The sequence below is a fragment of the Crocodylus siamensis genome, chromosome 12, assembly GCF_052110815.1.
Source record: "Crocodylus siamensis isolate JL-2025a chromosome 12, ASM5211081v1, whole genome shotgun sequence".
NCBI classification, from domain to species: Eukaryota; Metazoa; Chordata; order Crocodylia; family Crocodylidae; genus Crocodylus; species Crocodylus siamensis.
This window is the reverse complement of record NC_143406.1, coordinates 24,930,446-24,953,364: the sequence shown is the minus strand read 5'-3', so window position 1 is coordinate 24,953,364 and position 22,919 is coordinate 24,930,446. Positions and strand designations below refer to the sequence as shown.

At 45.9% G+C, this 22,919-nt stretch overlaps 1 protein-coding gene across 3 annotated transcripts in view; it reads right to left on the bottom strand.

Annotated features, from left to right (window-relative positions):
- Window positions 1-22,919, bottom strand: part of RAB11FIP3 (RAB11 family interacting protein 3) — a 166,621-nt gene that overhangs the window by 13,738 nt on the left and 129,964 nt on the right. For 2 of the 3 annotated variants that reach the window (XM_090023283.1, XM_090023284.1), the window contains 3 exons: window positions 13,153-13,188; window positions 8,895-8,988; window positions 2,419-2,522 (listed from right to left, as the gene is read on the bottom strand). In XM_090023283.1, the coding sequence (XP_089879409.1) occupies window positions 2,419-2,522; window positions 8,895-8,988; window positions 13,153-13,188 (234 nt within the window). The remainder of the gene's footprint in view (window positions 1-2,418; window positions 2,523-8,894; window positions 8,989-13,152; window positions 13,189-22,919) is intronic. The other variant, XM_090023285.1, reaches the window with a different exon arrangement.

Genomic DNA, 22,919 nt, shown 5'->3' with positions numbered 1-22,919 from the left:
ACAGTAGACCAGCAGTGTTCGACCTCTGGGCCAAATGTGGCTCATGGAGTCATGGCACCCAGTCCGCAGGGCTCCCCATGGGCTGGGAAATATGGCGACTGAGGAGCAGCGACAGTTAATGCTGTCACCCTCCCCTGCTGCCAAATTCCCAAGCCCCACAGCCAGATCAGGGCCAAGCCATGCCCCCTTCCCCAACCTGAAGCCAGACTGGGGCTGGGCCATACCCCCCGCTTTCTTCTGCATCCCCCTCCAAGAATGGGATTCAGGACCACCAGCCAGATCCATCCCACAGGCTAACCAGGCACTGCCCATCCAGCCTGCTGGGCAAAAAGTTTGAGTACCACTGCAGTAGATCATAAGCTGAGTATGAGACAACAACAGTGTACTCTCGTTGCAAACAGACAGGATACTGGGTTGTTTCAACAGGAGTGAAAATCAGAATACTTGGCTGGGACAGTTTTGAAAATTAGAATGCTTGTCAGGGATGATCCCACTTCAAACATGGGGCTGGGATAGATGACTTTACAAGGCCCCTTCCAGCCCTACTTCCCTAGGATGCTATGAAAAAGAGTGCTTAAAATTTGCATCTTAGTGGATCATTGTAAAATCTGGGTGCTCCACAGAATAAATGGTGAAATTGAACTACATCTAGTCCCTTCATTCTTTTTCTTTTCCAACTTGGCTGCCAGTTTCTCCTGCATTTCTAATGCAGTATGAAATTCACATGCTACACAAGAGAAATTCCTGTGTGTTATCAACAATATTTGGGCAGTTCTGGAAATAACTTTATTTGGCGTTCAGCAGATCCTATACAAGTGATATAGGTCTTACATAATGACTAACTGTCGCAGAGACATAAAATGTTGGGATTTGGAAAGCAACTTTAGCCAGTTTAGAATAAGTTCATATTAAAATAAATCTAAGACCTAAAAGAATGTGCCCATTTCCCTGTGAATTCACACTCATAAGGGAATTCTCTTAAGTGAAATGTGGAGGTATTTCCTACCCAAACCTAGAAGACTTTTCTTGCTATGTGGTTCTCGGCAGAGCACAGAAATCTCAGAAGGCCTGTAGGTATGCTAAGCTAGAACACAAATGTTATTAATCTAAGTATGCAAACCTGTTCTTTGGAGCAGGTGAATAAATGGTGCACAGACTAGCTTTCGTTTTTATGCCAAGGCAGCACACAGGTGAATTAGCTTCAATACAAATTGCTGAGAAGTTTGCCAGCATATTATTTTATGTAGTTTATGCTGACACATTTCAAAAGCAACACGATACCGGTCTCAGGCATTTTTAATAGATCGCCCCATGTGAAGACAGCCCTTTATTTGAATAAAAACCAGTTAAACCTGAGCTAAGTGATTAAAATGAAAACATCTTATTACTGTGAAAGTTTAGCAAGGAAACCTTTACTCAAGTAACACAGAGCTCTGTGACACGCTTCTTACTTACCAGTCTTACAGTTCTATAAATAAACTTCTAATGGCTTTATGTTGTGAAGGTAAATGGAGTTGGAAGATAGAAGCTTATCTGAGATTAAAGAGCAAATGGCTATACTTAAACGAGGTTCAGAGTTTATGTTTTTGCCAGCATCTGAGAGCAATGAAGTCATTTGGGGCTGTGGGAGGTGTAGATGTTTCCTTAACAGCTGTTAAAATGCATTGTACTAAATGAAGGGCTGAGTAGGGGGAAAATAGTAACTTCTCCTTTCTAAATTGTATTAGATGTATTATTGCTAACTATTAGTCAAAGTAGTAGCATCCCAGGGAACACTTAAAGCCCTATCATCCTAAGCATTGTGCACATACAGAAATGACCATCCCTGATCTAAAGAGTTTGCAAACTATGTTGACAAAATGCTCCTAGATGCCATACAGATTATTTATGAATGAAGGGGCATCATTGCCTGAAGGTGAGCTACTCACACCTGTCAGGCTGCATGCATAACTGAATCCTCAGTAATTTTTCACTGACTCAGGAAACTGGCAGGGCAGGGGGCAGGGCACTGGAGATAAAGCAGAGCGGTCTCTTGCAAACAAGGCAATTGGATGGCTGCTGGCTTTAAATCAGCAGCCTTTGGATTGGATGTTGTTTGGGCCATTGAATGAAGGCAGATTTACTAATTTTTAATACTCTGCTCTGTGTCTTTTTGAACTTTCCTTTCCTACTGGCTTGCTTCCAGCACTTAACTCAAAACAGGAGCTCCCGAAAAACAACTGCCTTTCACACAGTCAGTAACCCTAGGGAGGATAAGGGTGAAGGTTCCATTCAGAGTCACTTTCTAGTCCAAATACACACATACATACACGCACACAAACATGTGCAAGGAGTAGAGGAAGGAAAGTAGCTCTAGAATACCTTCAGAAACTTGTGCTGGAGCTGTTTGCCCCTAGGATGCAAGATGAACTTCCTCACCTGTGCACAAGTTGCAGATTTTCCTGTTTTAACCGATTGTGCTGCTCTCCATTGGCTGCTGTGTCCTTTTCCAGCTCTGTGACCCTCTTCTCCAGGAAGATAACCTGAGCAAAGAGACAAACAGGAGACCAAGATGCCAATGGATTCATTTTAGCCATTGTCATTAAGAGCACAGGCAAGCTGCTACCTAACACCAAGAATCATCCCCATCAGGACTGAAATCTAGGGAGCCAGTGAAATAACTGCATGAGAGAAATAGATTTAGTCCAGCCAGGCAGTTACTTCTAGCACATACTGGCCTTGTTTGACTCCTATAGTATCACGAAGTGTTGTCACAGAATCACCTGCTGCTGTTTGAGCATTCCCAACCTCCACACTCACTGACTTAATTTGTATTTAAATAGTTTGAGAATAGGCTGCTTCCACTTTGATTACATTTCTTGCACGTTTTGAAAAAAATGTTTTGTTCTCCTTCATAGCCTGGTTCCTAGACCATTTCCCCAAAATCAATATAGGACCAAGCAGTTCACTGGAGTAGCATCTTCCAGATTAATCATGTTATACCAGTCACCTTTTTCATGAAGGCTTTGAAGTTGTAGGTCTATAGAAGACAACCAGCTGCTGTAAACTGTAATACATTTACTGGAAGTCACAACTCTAACAATTTACACCAGATCCAGATCTAAGCCTTATGGTACTTAGAAGAGACACAATATCCATTTCTTCCTTAAAAAGTGTCCAAGTATTTTTAAACAAATAACACTTTTGCCAATTCGTTTAAAAAAATTAGACAAAAGTAACTCTTCTCCCTCCATGTTTACCTTATGCCTAGTGGTTCCACATATTCAGTTTTTATTTTCAAAAAAAATCTGGGAATTTTTCAGAGTTTATTTTCCAAACATAAAAACCAGGTTCAAATCAGGATAAGACGAAGGAAAAAAAAAAAAATCGGTTTAACTCAGGGAAAAAAATAATACATTCCCATGGCGGTGAGGGAGTAAGGGAGGAAGGCTGGGACTAGGGAAGGGGCAGGGGGAGGGGCATGGTGCAGCCTGTTGGCCACTCCAGGGGCTGCAGCAGGCAACAAAGTGGATGGAACTGTCAGCGGGTGCGGGGCGAGGGGCATGGCTCTGGCTGCTACGTGCACCCCAAGAGGGCTGCCGGGCTGCATTGGGCTCTTCCTGCCACTGGATCTGCACGCAGGATAAGAGCAGGCTGCCGCTGCGGGCTGGGGCCAGCGGTAGCACTGGGCTCTTCCTGGTGCTTGGGGTGAGTGGCAACCTGCTCTCGTCCAGTGTGCAGATCCAGTGGCACGCACCCCCCAGAAAGAGGCTGGTGCAGTCCCCCAGCCCACAGCCCTCTTGGGATGCACGTAACAGCAAAAGCCATGCCCCACACCCACTGACTTAGTTCCCTCCGCAGTTGGTGTCAGTCATTTCTGGGGCTGCTGCAGCAAGGGTTGGGGTGAGTGTCAGCAGTTGGGGGTCAGAAGCGGAGGGAGCAGGGCACGTGTGCCCCATACTTGTTTGCACCCTTATCTTGGCAGCGGAGGCAGCAGGAGCAGCAGCAGCAGAGGAGGCAGCAGCAGCTGATCCTCCTAAGGTAAGTGGGGCAGAGGGTGCCAGCGCAGCTGAGGCGGATCTGAAGGTGAAGCCCTTCAGATCCCTCTTAGTTCAGCCGGCAGGGAGCTGAATCAGTGGGTCCAGATGCTCTCCACCCCAGGGTGATGAAGGAATTGGCAGGGGTTATCACTGGGCCTCTGGCACAGCTTTACAAGCACTCGTGGTGCTCTGGCCAGGTGCCAGACGACTGGAAGAGAGCCAATGTGGTCCCCATCTTTAAAAAAGGGAAGAGGGAGGACCCGGGCAACTATAGGCCCATTTGTCTTACTTCAATCCTGGGGAAGCTGTTTGAGAAGATTATCAAGGAGCATATCTGTGATGGGTCAGCAGCAGGGATGATGTTCAAGGGCAACCAGCATGGTTTCATTAGGGGCAGATCCTGTCAGACCAACCTGATCGCCTTCTACAATCAGGTCACAAAAATCACTGGTTGCAGGTATCACAGTACATGTAGTCTTTCTAGACTTCAGGAAGGCCTTTGACACTGCCTCCTACCCCGTTCTCATTAAAAGGCTAGGCGACTGTGGCACTGATGCCTATACAGTCAGATGGATTGTAAATTGGCTGAGGGGTCGTACTCAGAGAGTGGTGGTGGATGGGTCATTTTCGACCTGGAGGGAAGTGGGCAGCGGGGTCCCCCAGGGCTCGGCCCTTGGGCCCGCACTGCTCAATTTCTTTATTAGCGACTTGGACGATGAGGTGAAAAGCAGCCTGTTTAAACTCACAGACGACACCAAGATCTGGGGTGAGGTGGGCACGCTAGAAGAGAAAGACAGATTACAGCGGCACCTGGACATGTTACAGGGGTGGGCTAATGAAAATAGGATGGGTTTCAATACTGACAAGTGCAGGGTGCTGCACTTGGGCAGTAGGAACCAGCAGCAGACCTATAGGTTGGGGAACTCCCGTCTCGAAAGCACAGTGGCAGAAAGAGATCTTGGAGTCATTACTGACTGCAAGATGAACATGGGCTGACAGTGTGTGGATGTGGTCAGTAAGGCTAACCACACCTTGTCATGCATCCACAGATACATCTCAAGCAGGTCCAAGAAGGTGATACCCCCCCCACCACCCCACCTAGCACTGGTCAGGCCGCAGTTGGAGTACTGCGTCCAGTTCTGGGTGCCACACTTCAGGAGAGATGTGGACAGCACTGAGAGGGTCCAAAGGAAGACCACTCGCATGATCTGGGGATTGCAGGGCAGACCCTACGAGGAGAGGCTACAGGACCTGAACCTGTTCAGCCTTCACAAGAGAAGGCTGAGGGGGGATCTGGTGGCCGTCTATAAACTTACTAGAGGGGACCAGCGGGGTTTGGGAGAGATCTTGTTCCCCCGAGCGCCTCCCGGAGTAACAAGGAATAATGGCCACAAGTTGTTAGAGAGTAGGTTTAGACTAGACATTAGAAGGCGCTACGTCACAGTCGGAAGTAGCACAACTTCCAAGGGAAGCGGTGCTGGCTCCCACCTTGGGGGTCTTTAAGAGGAGGCTTGACGATTACCTGGCTGGGGTCATTTGAGCCCAGTTTTCTCTCCTGCCCGTGCAGGGGGTTCGACTAGAAGATCGACAAGGTCCCTTTCAACTCTACATCTATGAATCTATGAGTGGGAACAAGTGAAGCCCCAGGGGACGTGGGGCATGGCACAGCTTGTCCCCACTCACCCCAGGCCCTGATGCAGTGGTGCCAGGAGTGGCCATTGCCAGCTGCCTGCAGCTACTGGGCTGTGCCGTGGCCCTCCTCCCCACCCTGCCCCAGGCTCTGCTGGTCCCTAGTCACCCTAGCCTCTAGGCTGCACCATGCCATGATGCAGGGAGCTGGCATCAGCTACTCCCAGGGCTGCTGCAGCAGGGGCTGGGGCAAATGGGAACAAGCAGAACCCCGGGGGGTATGGGGCACGGTGCAGCTTGTCCCCGCTCACCCCAGCCCCTGCTGCAGTGGCCCTGAGAGCAACCAACACCAGCTGCCTGCAGTCGCTGGGCAGTGCTGTACGTCAAACTCCCTGGGGCTCTGCTTGATCCGACTCACCCTAATCCCTGCTGCACTGGCACTGGGAGTAGCCGACACCTCCTGCCTGCACCATGGCATGGCGCAGTCCAATCCCAGCCCTGGCACCTCCCGCCCCACCATGGATCAGAGCCAGGAGCCCCGCACCCCTGGGCAGTGGCTCCAGCACCGCGGGTCTGTGTAGAGCAGCCGGGTGCAACTCCTGCTGTAGGGAGCAGGACTGACCCTCCTGCCTGCCCCCCTGGCGGGGCTCATGGCTCCTGGCACAGGGTGGCAGGACCTGCCCACCCCAGGACAATTCCCACAGCCCCTCCTGCCCTGCCCGGGGTCAGAGCCAGGGGCCCCATGCCCCCCAGGCAGCGGCTTCAGCCACACTCCCCTGGCCCCTGGCTCCCCTGGCTTCAGCCCCACTCTCCACATCTGGCTGGAAACCTGCGCCTCACGTAACCGGCACTTCCAGCTTACTGGCACCCCCCGGCCATTCCCCACTCATGCCAGTTAACAGGGATTTTACTGTACCCAGTAAAATTGAGTGAACTGAAAAATGGGTGTAAATCAGTAAAAAACAAATAGCTTCAATTAAAAAAAAAATATATCAGTAAAAACTGAAAATGTGGAACACTACTTATGCCCAGGCAGTTTTACAGTTGTACCAATGTTTTCTGTTAGGCCCAAAGAGGGTGGAAGGAGGTGGGGAGGGGGAATGTCACAAAAGGAGTGGGGAAATGCACTTTTTTTTTCTTTTAAAGAAAATAACACATTACTGTCAAACCACAAGCAATAGAGGAAGGACTCGGGGCAGTTACAGGACCAGAAACTATTTTAATTTAATTTTTAATACGGACCTGAAGAGATTTCACTTTCCTCCCCACCACTCGAGATCCTCTGGCAGAAAAGTAAGAAACCATGTAAAAATCAGAAAAAATAATTTTCCTTTGGGTTGCAAATCTGCATTTTAATTTTGCAATTACTTCCTCCCCTTCCCCTGAGCTATACACTTCCCTGCTCTCATCTATGTCATAAAAGGAAGGTGATGGTAAATACACCATAAGAAATGCATTCTTGATAACCTGCCAAGCTGCAGTACTCAATATTGTGACCACTGTGGTCAAGAAAACAATCACTGCATGCTATAAACAACAAGTGGTGAGGATACGTTTACAAAGGACAAATAACTAAAACGTTCAAACCTGCTGCCTGAAGTCAAGTTACAAAATACGTATTTGGGTTCTTTAAAGAATTAGCTTAGAATCCAGCAGAGTTTGAGTGCACAACTGAAGCTACTATAACCTGCATGCAATTGCTCAGTACCCTGAAGTCGGAATACATTTATATGCCTTTTAGGTATCCAGGTTTGAAAACTCTAGCATAAGTTTTAAGAGAGACTCACTATAAATTATGTTATACTATAATCATACCAAAGTGCTGTCAAATGCAAGAGTTAGATATCTTTAGACACTATATATTGTCTCTCATCACATCAATCCATGAAGCTTCCTCTCATAATGCTAAGACAGTGATTCTCAACATGAATGCTGCAGCAAGAGCATGTACAAGGAGGTAAGTGGAGGCTGTTCCCTGCCCGGCTACTCATCCTCCCACTGTCCCAGTGCCCAGACCCTCTGCAAAGAGGCAAGGACTGTAATAAATAATTTTTAAAACTGGGTATTATAGAAGGGTGCCTGGAGTCTAAAAAGGTTGAGAAGCACTGTGCTAAAATTAAACCAGTTCTGAAAGGATATTTTCATGCACATTTATACAAGCCACAATTCATTTTACTGGGAGTTTTCCATATTTCCTCAGCTATTTTTAGCTATTAGTGTTTCAGTAAAAGCTTTACTTCCTTCCATCCAGCATCTTTTCCTGTCATATAATCCTTTGCTTGTAACATCCCAGCAAAGCTCATCAGGGATGCCACAAAGTCAGCATTATATCCTCACTGTGCAGTAATGGAAAGGGAAAGACAGAAGTCCTTATTTCAAGCCAGATAGCTTTACAGACTGGAGAAAGTAGCATTAGATTGCTTTAATTACTACTGTGAAACAAAAAATAAACTGATTATAAAATAGATTTTTCTGTACCAATATTCCTGAGTAAGTATAATTACTGTAAACAACACCCACAATGCCTGTACATTGTATTAACAGGCCAGCAATATCACCTATTTAGATTAAGACTACATGTGCAAGCCTCCTGTCATCACAATGAAGAGGTCACAAAACACAGGATTGTTTAGTAACTGTAAGGAAGATGCATCACAAGCCACTTCCCACCATAAAGCAAAACTCAGTTTGCAAGCCTGCGCAATTCAGCCTTAATTCTTATTGAAAAGACAGCAATTAGACCTCCCAACCCAGCACAGGAACAGGGCAATTCTTTCCTGGTCATTTTGTCAAATTATACCCAGCAGCTGAGTGCAGAATGCTTTGTATTAGTCACTTGTTTCTTTATCCTTTGTGTTAACCTATCCAATGTCAGCCAAGCGTCCAATAACAAGTGATTAATACTTTGCATTTGCACAGAAACTTATGCCTAAGGATTTCAAAGCACCTTAAAAGCATTCAATTACCCATTGTAGCAATAGGACTAATATACCAACTTTACTAAATGAGCAGACACACAAAGAAATGACTGGTTCTAGATCACACAGCTAGTTAGACAGAGCCAAATACAAAATCTGGATGTTCTAGTCACTGACCACTTGATTTGGCCATTACACATACATGCTCCTTCCACTAAAAGGGAAAGTAATTCTAAAATCAATGGCCATATAAACAGAGCTTAACAGTACATTCAGATGCTATTCCTCCATTAAGGCAAAACAGATGAAGCTGAAATAGCATTCATACCTTGTCAGTGATGTCCTCATCTGCACACTCCATGGCGTCCCGGTAAGGGTCTTCTGTAGCATCCACAGCCAATGTGCCTGTCTGATGCAAGTGTCTATAACAGAGACAAACCAGTCCAACCCAGAGAGCACCAGCAACATTAGAGTCAGCGTTGCAGAAGACAGTCTCAAACTTATTTACATGATAGACATAAAATTCTGTTGTTCTTATTTCTCTCAACTCCCAATGCTTTTCTTCCATGAGATATCGAGACTCTTCCCTGGAGTTAAAGCAAACTTTGAAATTCCACTAACTGCATGTTTTAACCACCTCCAGTTTCATCATGACAAGACTCATCCTTGATTTTCACCAGGTACCAGTATCTTACCAACATCTCAACTTTCCTAAACTTCATAACTGAATTTTTTACCTTATTAGTGATTGCTGGTTAAGAGTGCAAATGCTTAGCAGCCAACAAGAAAACATGCAGCTACTTTTGGAACTTTATGTTATACTTTAGCAAGTTATAAATCAGCTCTTTTTGACCTTTGGAATCTGGAAAGATAAGAGCTTACATTCCGTACTTCAGTTCTTTTTAAACCTGTTAATACTGGCATCTTATAGCAACAGGACTAGAAAGTACTCTGCTCTCACCACCGGGTGTGAAGTGACTGGGGAAGTCAAGAGAGAGAATGGACCTTATTGTGAAATACATCTTCAACTCTTGCTCCCAAAGATGAAGACTAGTAAATTGTTAGCCAAGACTTATAACTTTTTGTTCACATGTGTATTTTGTTTCAAAAGGACACTGTCCCAGATACTCAACCAAGACATTTACCAGCTCTGAACAGTGATGTGTTATCACAGGAAATTTGCTCCATATCCTATCTTGACAGGAACATGGAAAAAAGGAGGCAGTGCTATTGATACAACTTCTCTTTTGAGCTCTATGGGGAGGGCAGCAGATTTGTGGATTATAGATTTGCCAGGAGCTTTTCAAAGCTAGCTTGTAGCTGCTTAGCAGTGTGGTTAGATCCTGGATTTGTCTTTCCACACACCGTAGTTAGCACAGTGCCCTCTGGACTGCTCTGTGCCCATCAGTTGACTTTGCAGGCACCAAAATTGTTATAATAGGCAGGACTCCCTAACTCTGCTTTGGTAAGTTGTTTGTCTAGACCTCTTTCCTCCCACTTTCACAGGGCATCCCGAATTCATTCTCTTTTATGCTGGCATCACTGCACACACGTCATCCATGCACTCTGGAACATCCACTCGGATTTCTCCCACAATGCACTGTTACAAGCATGTTTATTTTACATGTAGGTGTGGCCCTCAAGCATGGATGATTTTTAACATGTTTCAGCTTTTTTCTTCCCACGCTGAGTCATTTCCATGGAATTAGACTGTAAATTCTTTGGGCTGGGAGCTAACTTTGCCCGGTGCCAAGCACACTGTGGTCTCATCTTAGCTGGTTAACAAGTCAGCATTAGCCAGGAAGCGGATGGTCTTTGCAACAAGGAGCAGGCATTTCCCTTTCCTGGGAACCCTGGCCTACAGTTCATAGTAAGAACTAGTTGTATTACTCTTAATAAACTAAACAATTGCTCCTGTACCAGGCTAGTAGCAAGCCTGTGATAGCAGACGCCAACAAAAACAAAACACTTGCCCACTTCTCTAGCATTTGTCCCATGTAGATTTAGATTGACTGTATTTATTCCTGAGAGATTATCATCTCAGACATGTCACACTTTGTGGCAAGGAACATGCTATTTTTTTCTATCTACTTGAACAGTCAAAAGCCATTGAGCAATCTAAATTTAAAGGTGTGTTTATAAAGCTCCCAAGCCACAGGAAGAGATGATACTGCATATACCTTGATGACTTCTGTTGTTTAGAGGGAGTTAAAAAACAAACCAACCTAACTTGAATCCCTGGAGATTCTCTAAGAAAGCAGAATTCTGATTCTTAGCCTGATCCTCAAGTACTGACAATTGCATTGCAAGTACCTCTATTATTTAGAGAGACGACACAGAATGGATTCTCAGAATATTTTGAACAGATATCAGTTCTGCTTTCTAGAGCCAGTACTGGGGTTCTGTATTAAAAAGAGCACTTGAAGCTTGAAACTATTTTGGTGCAATATTACCAGCTTTGAAAAGTGCATGGGTGTTACATAATAAAAGATGCAAGAAGGAACGATACTTCACTGCATAAGGCAAAGTTATTAAAAACATAGGTATTTACCTTAAAGAGAAGGGATCCCTCTTAAAAAGATATGAAAAAGAAAGAAACCTGGTTCAAACCAGATAACCCCAGGTTTTATCAGAAACCCATTTTATTTCTTCAGGCAGATGCACACATTCAATCAGAAGTACTATTAACAACCATCGCAATACTGCTGAACTTCTCTATCCTCTCAACCAGAGCTCAACCACCACCACCACAGAGAAGAATAAATGAAGCGGCTGCCCCCTGAAAAGCAATACCAAAAATCTGAATTTGTAACTCTAACACCGGCCAGGTTCCAAGTATAAAGCTACCTGGAACTGCGATCTTGGATCCACTGTGATAGATGAAGAGAGACAAGAATCCGAGTTGGATGAGGCTGGGGAACGTTTTAAATATAAAATGAAAATTTCCAAGTGATTTTGTTAGAAGGTAGGACACAAAAAGCAACTCGAGGAGTACAGCATGCTAAAAAATCTCTTAAATTAATGGGCAGCCTTAAAGAGCTTGGAAACTGTTTCCTAACAAACCACAAAGAGACAAAAAGATTCTAAGGAACAGAGCTTAAAAGTAAGAGAATAATACTCAAGACATGCTTCCTCTCTAGCAAGAAAGAATCGTGCCTGGAAGAGTTTGCTTGCCACAGGGAAGTCTGGAAAGGAAACAGTAGAGGAAAACAGCTAGGAAAAGATTTCTAAGAACTCCTGAGATACTGAATCCCGCACAGGAAGACTACTGTCTAAGGGAAGCCTGACAAGACAGGACCAGCCCTCCCTGCATTTCTGATCTCAAGAGATTCACAATGGAAGTGAAAATTTCTTGGAACGTGACACAGAGATTAAATGATCCAGCAAAGGTGGTGGCTGCAGCAAGCAGATTAGCAAGGTCCGAGACTACAGGCTTCTGCAGAATGCAAAATAAATCTCAGACCATTCAAAAGACCAGCTCCCATTTCTCAAACAACACCCCCGAATCAAAATTTAAAGGTGTATGTATGTGAAAAGATAAATACTAAAGTCTTTTTCTCCCTCCCACCCCCTCCTTTCACTTGAGTTGCGCTGAACAAAAGTATTTGATTCTCAAATATGATTTAAAAAAATCTTAGAGGGGATGCCAATGAAGAGAAAACCAGGAAATGAACAGAGCAGGTGGGACAGCTAGCTAAAAGGACCTTCCTTAAAGTTACAAAATAGACCCAACATAGAGTGAGGAGGGGCAGGAAGGGAGTAAAGAAATCTTAAGCTACCTCCCCTGAAGGGAAAGACTTAAAGCTGACAAACTGTTACCAAGACCGTTACCAAAGTCTCTTCTAAAAAGAAGCTCAGAGATGAACAGGTGCCTATATTTTATTATATAGGGTCCACAAGAGGAGTTCTACTGATGTAACTGCAGTGATACATTTCCCCATGTACACAAACCTTAAGGCAGCATTAATCTATGCAGAGAGAACTGTAACAACCATGTAAAGCCCCAGCTGTAAGGACTAGCTCAACTCTAATGTCTAAGGAGTCCATGAAATGATGAGGTCTGGATGAAGGTAGCAAAGAAATTAAGCAGGGTAGAGTGCACAACACCCAATACAGCAGAAACAAACAGAAACGGAGGACTTGTTGCAGAGTGAATTCGTTTTAATGAGTTCTCATTTCTGATTGGATCTTCCTACCCAACTGACTGGACCAGAAAATACTCACTCGGTCTAAACTAGTAACACTAATAATGGGGAGAGGGGGATCAGTTACCAGAAGTTCTCAGAATGGAGATGATCTTCCACAGCAACCCCCCAGTCTCCACCCATCTTGGGTCACTCATGGACTGGGGAGGTTTGAGAACATTCAAGAAGCAGTCAAGTTTATGGCAGTTGAGAGAGGTATTACAATTAGCTGTTTAAAATATATCATGAGAATTAAACCAGCTATAAATTACAGAAGGTAACATTCATTATCTACAAGTAAAACATTGGACATCTATTTAGTTTCAAGCACGCTGCACATCTGAATCTGTGCAAGCACATTCCTTTCCTACTGAAAAAGGATAATACAAAATGCCAGCATACCTTGCTACCTTCTTGCTTGAGAGTCTTTTATTCGGACTGTGAAATAAAGAAAAAACAGGAAAACAAAGTCAGGAAAACTGACAGTGAAGAGTAAGAGAAACAGGAAACAAGCTAAGAACATTGAAGGGGCACATCCTTTACAGCACGGCACGGCACAACATGCATTACTCAGCTTTTTAAGGCAATCCATGTTAAAATCAAATGTGTGCATGTTTTTTAACAGCGTTTCATAATAAAATCAAAAGGTCTAGCACTTGTTACGGCTGCAGAAATCTCACTGGCGCTGGCAAGAGTCTCATTCTTAACTGGTTGATTCCAGTCCTGACAACAGATCTTTGAGAAAAGGGCTAAGAAGACTTAGGCTTGGTAGGACTCCGTCCAGTTGCAAGGGGACTGTAGCCTGATCCACTCAACAGCACACGCTAAAAAGATCAGCTCTCAAAGAAACAGCACTGAAATACCCTGAAAAATCAGGCAGAACTAGCACACAACAGGCACAGATGTGGAAGAGCCAAAAACTTTTAGAAACCCAATACAATATCCTACACGTTGCATTCATTACAAATATAAACTGACTTGTGCTTGTCATTGTGTACGTTGTCAGCATCAGTTGACAAAGGACTGGCTAGTTATTTTAATGTCATACTAGTCTTAACATGATTTTATGGTTGTTTAGTTAATTTTGTCCTCTCTTCTCTTCCTCCCTAGTATAGGCAGCTGTATTTCCATCTAAAAAAATCAAGATGACTAGATTTTAAGCAAGGTCCCATTGCAATGATTAGTAATAGGGACAGCATACACTAATTTAAGAGTACCTCAGATGTAGCAATTGTACCTTTATAAAACAATATTAATACATGCTGTTAAGATGCAATTGTTGCATGATTATACAGTGACATAAGTGTAGCAAAAATCACCCTAACTTTGACCCTGGATGATGCAGGGTTAAAGATGGAGCAATTTAGCTTACTTGTATGGTTACATGATCATGCAGATATAACATCTGAACAGCGGCTGTGTGCTCCCAAGCAGCAGCTCTCTCTCCCTTTTGAAGTGGCTGCAAATGTGCATTTGTCTATACCCTTACTAATAGCTGCCAGAGGAACCATGTATAATAGCTATTTAAAAAAAAAAAAAGTATGTTTTACAATGCAGTTTACTGCTATTTAAAACTTAACATGACATCCCAACACATGATTTATGCAGTAGGGTGCATCCACACATGCAAGCATGTGTGCTTGCAGCAGCTCAGATAGAAACGGTGCAAATTTGAGCCAGGGCTTTTTGCCTCAGCACCCATGCTCGGACATGCACTTTGTTGCAGAGCAAATTGTTTCACTTGGGGCAAAATAACCCTGCCTGGCTCCTCCTAGATCTGCAGCCACGGGGACCTAGAGCCTGGGGCCAGCACCTGTGCTGTCTCCAGCAGTATAAAAAGATGCTCTGGCAAGCAGCTCAGGGCTACTCACTCACAGGAGCTTCTGGGGCCCAGTCACTTGGTACCTGGGGACATTACCCCTTGTGCCAGCTGGACTGCTGCAGCAACATCCCAAATCTGTTTTTAAAATACCACAAAATCCATGTTTTTTCACAATTAAAACAAAAGGCCACTCTACACACACACACACACACACACACACTCACTCTATATATCTATATCGAGAGAGAGAGCGTGTGAGCGCAATCAGTTGGGCAATGCTTTATTGGTATATTTACAATGTTAAAGCAACATGGAAGCCTACCAGTTCTCTATCATCATGACAAAATAAATTCTAAATGCCTATATGTGTTGATGTGTACTTTTGGTTTTCCTCGCACATGATGGGTGCCTGATAGGGCGATGTGGTGTTTGCAGGAAGGAGTACGGGGGAAGGCAGGTGGGTGCGTGGAGGGATGTGGATCGGTGTGGGCTGATTGCTGGGGGGACTGTGGGTGTGGGGAACCTTGTGGTGGGGCTGCTCAGGAGGGGTGGGTCCCCTGGCCCCCACAGGGTGCAGCATCCCCCCAGCACATGGAATGCCCCCCCTGCCCAGGGTCCCATAACTTATCTTTAGCAGCAGCAGCAGGAGTAGGGCGCTCTGCACCATGGCGGCAGGACCCAGTGCTGCATATGGGGATCAAGCCCAGCCTGGTCCTGCCAGCCCTGGGGTCTCTCTGCTACCCAGCTGGGCCGAGTCATGGTGGCAGGACCCAGCAGAGCACATAGGGACCGTGTGCCACAGCCAGCCAGGTCCTGCTGCCCTCGGAGCCCCTCTGCTGCCCGGCCGGGCCAGGCCCTTGGTGGCTCCTGCAGCATCCCCAGACAGGTCCTGCTGGTCCTAGGGCTGCTCCTGCTGCCCGGCTGGGTGGCAAGAGCAGCCCCAGGGCCGGCAGGACCCAGTGGACATGGCACGCAGTCCCTGCATGCCACGCTGGGTCCTGCCACCAAGGGCCCGGCCCGGCTGGGCAGCAGAGGGGTCCCAGGGTCAGCAGGACCCAGCTGGGCACGGTGTGCAGTCCCCGCACACCGCGCCGGGTCCTGCCTCTGCCCTGCTGTGCCTGCAGGGCGGGGGTGGCAAGCAGCGGAACCTGGGCCAGCCCTGTGTGACTTGCTAGTCCAGCTTTGCACTGGAGCGGGTCACAGGGCTCCAGGAGGCATGGGTCCTGTGCGTGCCTCCCGGAGCCCTGTGACCCGCATCAGTGCAAAGCCAGACTAGCAAGCCACATGGAGCTGGGTTGGGTCCATACACCCTGCAGCCCTGGGGACATCCCCCCTGCTACTCCCCAAATGTCCCCCACATCCCCCTGCCACCCCTCACCTGCCCACACCCATGAACCCCACCCAAACACACTTACCATGGACAGCGCTGGGCGCTGAGGCAGCAGGAGAACAAAAGGGACACTCTGGCTCACACCAGAGTGTCTCCTTTGGAGAACTGACCTCCTGGCACGGTCTGGGACTGTGCCTTGCTCCACTCCTCTGTGGAGTGGTTTTCTTAGACCCCTGGATATCCAGGGGTCTAATTTTCTCCCCATGCTGAACATTTTTTTGTTCCCGCATATGCCTTTTGCCCTGCTTCAAAGTGGTTTAAGGTGGGGCAAGAGGCACGTGTGCGCTCATCTGGACGCGCCTGTAGAGTTTACCATTATCCTTAAAAGCTTTACATCACAATGCCATGACTCCTAGTACAGATAAACGGCACTTGGTTGCAGAACCTCTCTGCTCACAACATGAACATTTAGTAGTTCAACCAACATCTAATAGTACCACTTCAAAGCTTTCCACACTAACCCCACTCCCAATTTAAATCACGACTCCTATTTTCCCCTTTTAATTTTACTAACATGCAATCAATATAGGACAGGTTATAGTGATGTATGCCTCAATTTTCCTTATAGTTTTAATCAGATGGTTGCTTTAAAAACAAAACCAATCATTCTCCTATAGAATCTTTCCATCTTTCTCTTAGTCATTCCCTTTGTTCCTCCCCAGAGCAATGCCTTTGTACAAGAGTTGTTGTCACATAGTAAAGCTTTGACACCTACATTTAAACTTTTGACATGGTGTCTTTATGTATGGGGACCTATTAACTTTAGAGGGGTTTGGCAAATAACCTATTATTTGCCATTTGCCAGGGAACAATATTGCCTTATTTTTACATTAGATTTTTGCCATAGTCTGTCCTGTTAAGGAGAATGGGACTCCAACCCCAACAGGGATGCTATTGCATTGGATGAAACTTGAAGAAGATATATCCTACAGAACAAATCTCAGAGGTCCACAGAATTGGATAACTTGATAGCTTTCTTCCTTATTTTTATTTTTAGGACTATTATATGAACATTAGCTGCTAGCAACAGTTAAAGCATTTAATACCAGTAATATCAACAGCCTTTAAAACACTGCAAACATTAATTTCCAGCAACAAGTATAACGCTCAGCATCTCTCCCTCAGACTGGGCAGAGAAAGCCACAACCCAACACATGGATCAGGCCACAACCCATAAGCTTTGGGTAGACAACCTGGAAGCTCAAACCTAAGAGAGACTCTCTCTTCTGAAATCACAGGGAATAGCTGAACACAATTTCTTTCTACTTTCTAGCCTTTGGTGTGGTTACATGAAAAGCCCTGCCCCCGAAAGAGGAGAAGGGTGACTAGAAATCAAGCACCACTCATGACTCCCACGCTCTGAATAATTAATTTTTATTGTAAACTTACTCCATTCTTTCTTTAAAAACAACATTCAACCTTTAAACAGGTCTTTTCAATAAAGTTATTGTGGCCCAGTACCACCAAAACCATGGAAAGTTCATTCCTACCTCTGCATCCAATTAAAAAAAATGTTAAAAGAGAATGGAAACTGATCATCCATAAGAAAATACAAACACAAGACCAAGCTGAAGAATAATGAACATGGCTATTTTATTTTACACTATTTAATTGATCTGAAAGAGTCATTAAATTCTTCCTCAATCAGGGACACAAGTTCTTTTCTCCAAAATTTGAGGACTTAAGTTCTTTAAGAAAGAGACTTGGTCTTTTGAGTGTGATCACTCCAAAGAAACTTAAAATGAATGCTCTGCTGAGCAGAAAAGAAGGCAATGGATATAAAGTACAGACTATCTAAATAGATAGATGACCACTGAAGATTAATAAACCCAACCAAGCAAACAAAACCCCCCACTAAACTAGCTCTCAGGAGGTGGTAATAAAATAGCTTAACTCAATACTCCCCAGAAGAATAGCTTCTGAGGGCACGTCCACATGAGCGCACATGTGCGTCTTGCAGCATCTCAAAACCCTTTGAGACGCTGCAAAAGGCATGTGCAGGAACAAACAAAATGTTCCCCACGTTGCAAATTTGCAGCACAGGGGCAAAATTAGACCCTTGGATATCCAGGGGTCAAAAAAACCACAGGGGGAAAAAGCAGGGCAGGGCACAGTCCCAGACCGTGCCCTGAGGCAACTGGAGGCTCAGTCCTCCACAGAGACACTCTCTTAGCCTGCCAGAGCATCTCTATGGCTGGCGCTCACCCAGGTGTTGAAGCACGTTGTCTGCCCGTGCAGAGCAGGCATCTTGCCAGCTGCAGAGAGCTGGACCTGGGCTCCTGCCAGTAAGTAGAGGGTAGGGGACCATGGGGGGAACAAACAATGGGACAGTGGCAGTTCAGGAGCCAGGTAGCCAGGGCTGGGCCCTGCCACGAGGTCCCAGTGACCCCACGGCAGCTGCTACTGCCAGTTAGTGTGGGACTGTTTTTTGCTTTTTTTTGAGTCCCAAACTGCCAGGGCTGGGAGGGGGTGGGGGGCCATCAGGGAGCTCCACCACCCCATGCTGTGCAGGGGCTCTGCCACATGGCCCCAGTGCCCCCACAGCCCCTGCTAATGCTGGTGAGTATGAGGCTTAAAAAAAAAAAAAAAAAGTGCTGGGAGGCTGGGGCCAGGGGCCACCGGTGGGGCAGCAATCTAGGGGGCTGAGGGAGCAAGTGGGGGTGGGGCATGTGGGCCCTGTCAGGGGTAGCCCCTTCAGGGACCATGTGGCCCCTGTGGGGGGGGCAGTTCATTAGCTGAGCAGGATGGCTGTGCCCAACAGGGGGCAGGGTACCCACCCCTCCTGAGCAGCCCCCCCCCAGTCCCCTCACATGCTCCCAATCCCCTTTCTACCCCCCTCCTGCAAACCCCACATTCTCTCAGCATACATCCTGTGTGCCCAGCTGCCAGACAGAATGAGACCTGCTGGCAGTCCACTGCACAGCCTGCTGCAGCCTCTACCGGCTGTACAGTCCGCATCTGGGTCTGGCAGGGGCACAGAAGGTCACAGCCAGGCAGCAGCCCCCGCTGCCAGACTGCTGCAGTGGGTAAAGGATTCAGGGAACTCTCAGGGCTGCTTCAGCAGTCCAGCTGGCACAAGAGGTAGTGTACCCAGGTACCAACTGGCTGGACCCCAGAAGCTCCTGAGAGAGAGTAACCTTGAGCTACTTGACAAGGCAGCTTTTTTATACAGCTGGGGACAGCACAGGTGCTGGCCCCGGGCTCTAGGTCCCTCTGGCTGCAGATCTGGGAGGAGCCAAGCAGTGTTATTTTGCCCCAAGTGGCACAATTTGTCCCACACCAAAGTGCATGTCTGGGCACGTGTACTGAGGCAGAAAGCCCCAGCTCAAATTTGCACCGCTTCTATTTGAGCTGCTGCAAGTGCATGTGCTTGTGCGTGTGGACGTGCCCGAAGAGACACTGACCACTCTTTTCTTGCTAACAGGTTTCCTAATGTTGGTTTTCAGAGTGAACTTTTGACACTTCTACTGCAAGCTGTGGCACTCTCCAGGGGATAATGCAAGACAAAGTTATTTAACCAGATACAAGCTAAATCACTCTTTTACTTCCCTGGAGTCACCTCTACTAGTTCATTGACCAGAACTGTATTCTGGATTTCTGTCCACTGTGTTGTTGGCTGAATCATTACAAGTAGTGTGAACATCTTAAGTATGACTGACTGTCACACTGTACAATTTTATTCTTCTGTTGTAAGCATATGCTGCAAATATCACTGCATTGAGTCACACACTGATGTCACTTAACAATAAACCAAAAGAGACTGATGAAGAGGAGTGGCATCTCATTGTTCATTGGACTTCACTGCCTTGTTTTAGGCACCTTCAGGAGTAGGTACCTTTCCTAAGCAGGTGCTGTTCTTGAAGAGCCTAATTCTTAAATGATGAGAATGCATGTTTCACCAGTTATTTTCTGTTTCTTTCTTCCACGCTCAGATCCATTCACTTGACATGATGCCAACAACAGTAAGATTTCCCTCAGCTTCTGATTTCCTGACCTCTCTTAGAGGGCTGGGCCAACAATAAGGTCCAACTGCTTCTTCTCCAGCTGAGTGACCAACTTGTACTTCATACTATATAAACATTCTGTTTCCTTGTCAGGCAAAATACAATCCATCTTTCAGATTGGACTGCCTTCTTCCTGGAGTGTGCTATTCTAATGCTGAATTTCCTGACTTCCACAGATGCTAGGGTTGGAAGGGACCTCAACAGATCATCAAGTCCGATGCCTTGCCTAGGCAGGAAAGAGTGCTGGGGTCAGATGACCCCAGCCAGATGCTTATCCAGCCTTCTCTTAAAGATCCCCAAGGTAGGGGAGAGCACCACCTCCCCTGGAAGCCCATTCCAAATTTCGGCCACTCTTACCATGAAGAAATTTTTCCTGGTATCTAGCCTAAATCTGCTCTCTGTCTGTTTGTAACCATTGTTCCTTGTTACCCCAAGAGGCGCCCTGGTGAACAGAGCATCTCCAATCCCTTCTGCATCCCCCTAATTAATTTGTAGGCGGCCACAAGATCACCTCTCAGCCTTCTCTTGCAGAGGCTGAAGAGGTCCAGGTCTCTCAGTCTCTCCACATAGGACTTGTCCTGTAAGCCCCTAACCATACGAGCAGCCCTCCTCTGGACCCTCTCAAGTGTATCAACATCTTTCTTAAAGTACGGCACTCAAAACTGGACTTAATGCTTCAACTGCAGTCTGACCAATGCCGCACAGAGGGGAAGTATCACCTCCTTGGATCTATTTGTCATGCATCTGCTGATGCATGATAAAGTGCAGTTAGCTTTGATGATGATTTTGTCACACCGACGACTCACGTTCATCTTGGAGTTCACTATGACTCCAAGATCCCTTTCTGCTTCTGTGCTGCTGAGAGGGTCACTTCCCAGCAGTAGGTGTGCTGAATATTTGTGTGTCCTAGGGGCAGCATTCTGCACTTGTCCTTGTTGTACTACTTACTATTGTGTACTGCCCACTTTTCTAACTTGTCCAGGTCTGCCTGCAATCGTTCCCTACCCTCCAGAGTCTGCACTTCACCCCACAATTTAGAATCATCCACAAACTTGGATAGAGTACACTTCACACCCACATCCAAGTCACTGATGAAGATATTGAAGAGTACAGGTCCAAGGACCGAACCCTGCACCTTGCAGACTTGGCTGTTGCAGCCCCTTTTCTCTCTTCTCAGCTTCTCAAAACTACTTCAGCAAATCACAATTCTACTCCCTTTTACTTGGTTTACTGGGACTCTTCCACTTAAAGCTCCATCCTTGCTCACAATAATGTTTATTTGCAGAGCTCTGCTCATCTTGCGTGCTATTTTAAATAGCTTTTATCTTTATAAGTAATATTCAGATCTCCCAGCATGGAAGACCTTAGTTAAACTGATAGTATTTCTTCCTCACTACTTTGTTTTTTTCCCCAGAGATGTGAGGAAGAGTACAGTGATACCCAAAAAGCTTGTTTATAGCCCTCCCAACTACACACCTGGTCCAAAAAGGTACCACCCACAAATTCTTGCCTCCAAAACAGGATCTGTAATTCCTCAGGGTCGATCTCTTATGTGAGGCCCTGCAAAATTTGTTTTACCAAACAGATCACCTCTGGTCAAAAAGGCATGTCTAGATGAGAAAGCTGTACCAGTTTCATTTATATGCATTTAAAAAAACAATGAACTGAAACCAATGCAACACCTTGTATAGACACGCTTTAGTTGGTTTACAGGTGCACATTTCAGCTTTGCATGCTCTTATAAGAGCATCTGCATGGGATGCATCATTGCATCTTAAAACCACTGCAGCTAAGCCAGCTTTAAATTGGTATAAAACAGAAGTGTAGGCAAGGCTAAACTGATGGAAGCTTGTGCATGATGGAAATAACACTCATTACAGCCCAACATGGGGTTCAAAAGCAATTACTAGCCAAACTATTGCAGGCACTGCAGCTTCTGGATTGTCACGGGCATTCAGCATGTTTTGAAATTAGGTATTTCATTAGTGTCATCTTTCCTACTTTTTTTCCAATTAGCTAGCAAGCGTTCATTGTTCTGTAAGCAATTCCTCCATTTGTACATTAGGATCCCTACACCAACAGAAAACAAAGCTAGAGTATGGTATTCAAGGAGTTGGAGCAACAATGGGAGGGGAATGGGGGAAAACAGCAGAGAAACACAGAGGGAACTCAAATCTTTTCATTACATGTTTTCAGTAAAAAAAGGCAACATAACCAAGCCTTTTTAGGTGCTATTTGGGGGAAAAACCATTAGGCTGTGGGTTTGCAGTGGAGCTGAAAAGGCCTAGAAATTCAACTGAAATTTAGATGGCATTTAAGGGTCCAGTTTTCTTGGGTTCCTCTCTCAACCCTTAAGTAATAGGAATTTATCTTAACAGTTGGAAGCAGGAATGTATTAAGAAGAAAACTTGGATACAAATAAAAAAATCCCAAGAAAATCTAGAATCCTCATTTATTAGTTGTATAACCAGAAAGAAGGTACCGGCATGAACTCCTTCCTGTGAGTCCCATAGAACAGATACCATTACAACTTGTGCATATTTCTCATGAACATTTGGCAAAGTACTTGCTAGCAAACAAGCCAAAGGGCCAATTCCCCTCCATTTACTGGTTTTCCTCCCATCTCTGCAGCCCTGAGACGTTAACTCAGCGGTGCTCCACCTTTTGGCCCAGGGACCAGATGAGTGGCACAGGACCAGCCTATGGGCAAGATCAGGCCCTGGGGCCCAGCAGCACCCTCCCCTGCCTCCGTGTGCTAGGATTGCACCCTGGAGCTGCCCCTTCCCACCTGATCCAGTACACAGGGCCCAGGGCTCCCTATGACTCTGGAAATTTGGCAGCAGGGGAACAGTGCCGCTGTTCCCTTGCCACCAAATTTCCAGACCTGTGGGGAACCCCATGGGTCAGACAACATGGTGCTTGCAGGCTGGATCTATCCCGCAGGACAGGGGGT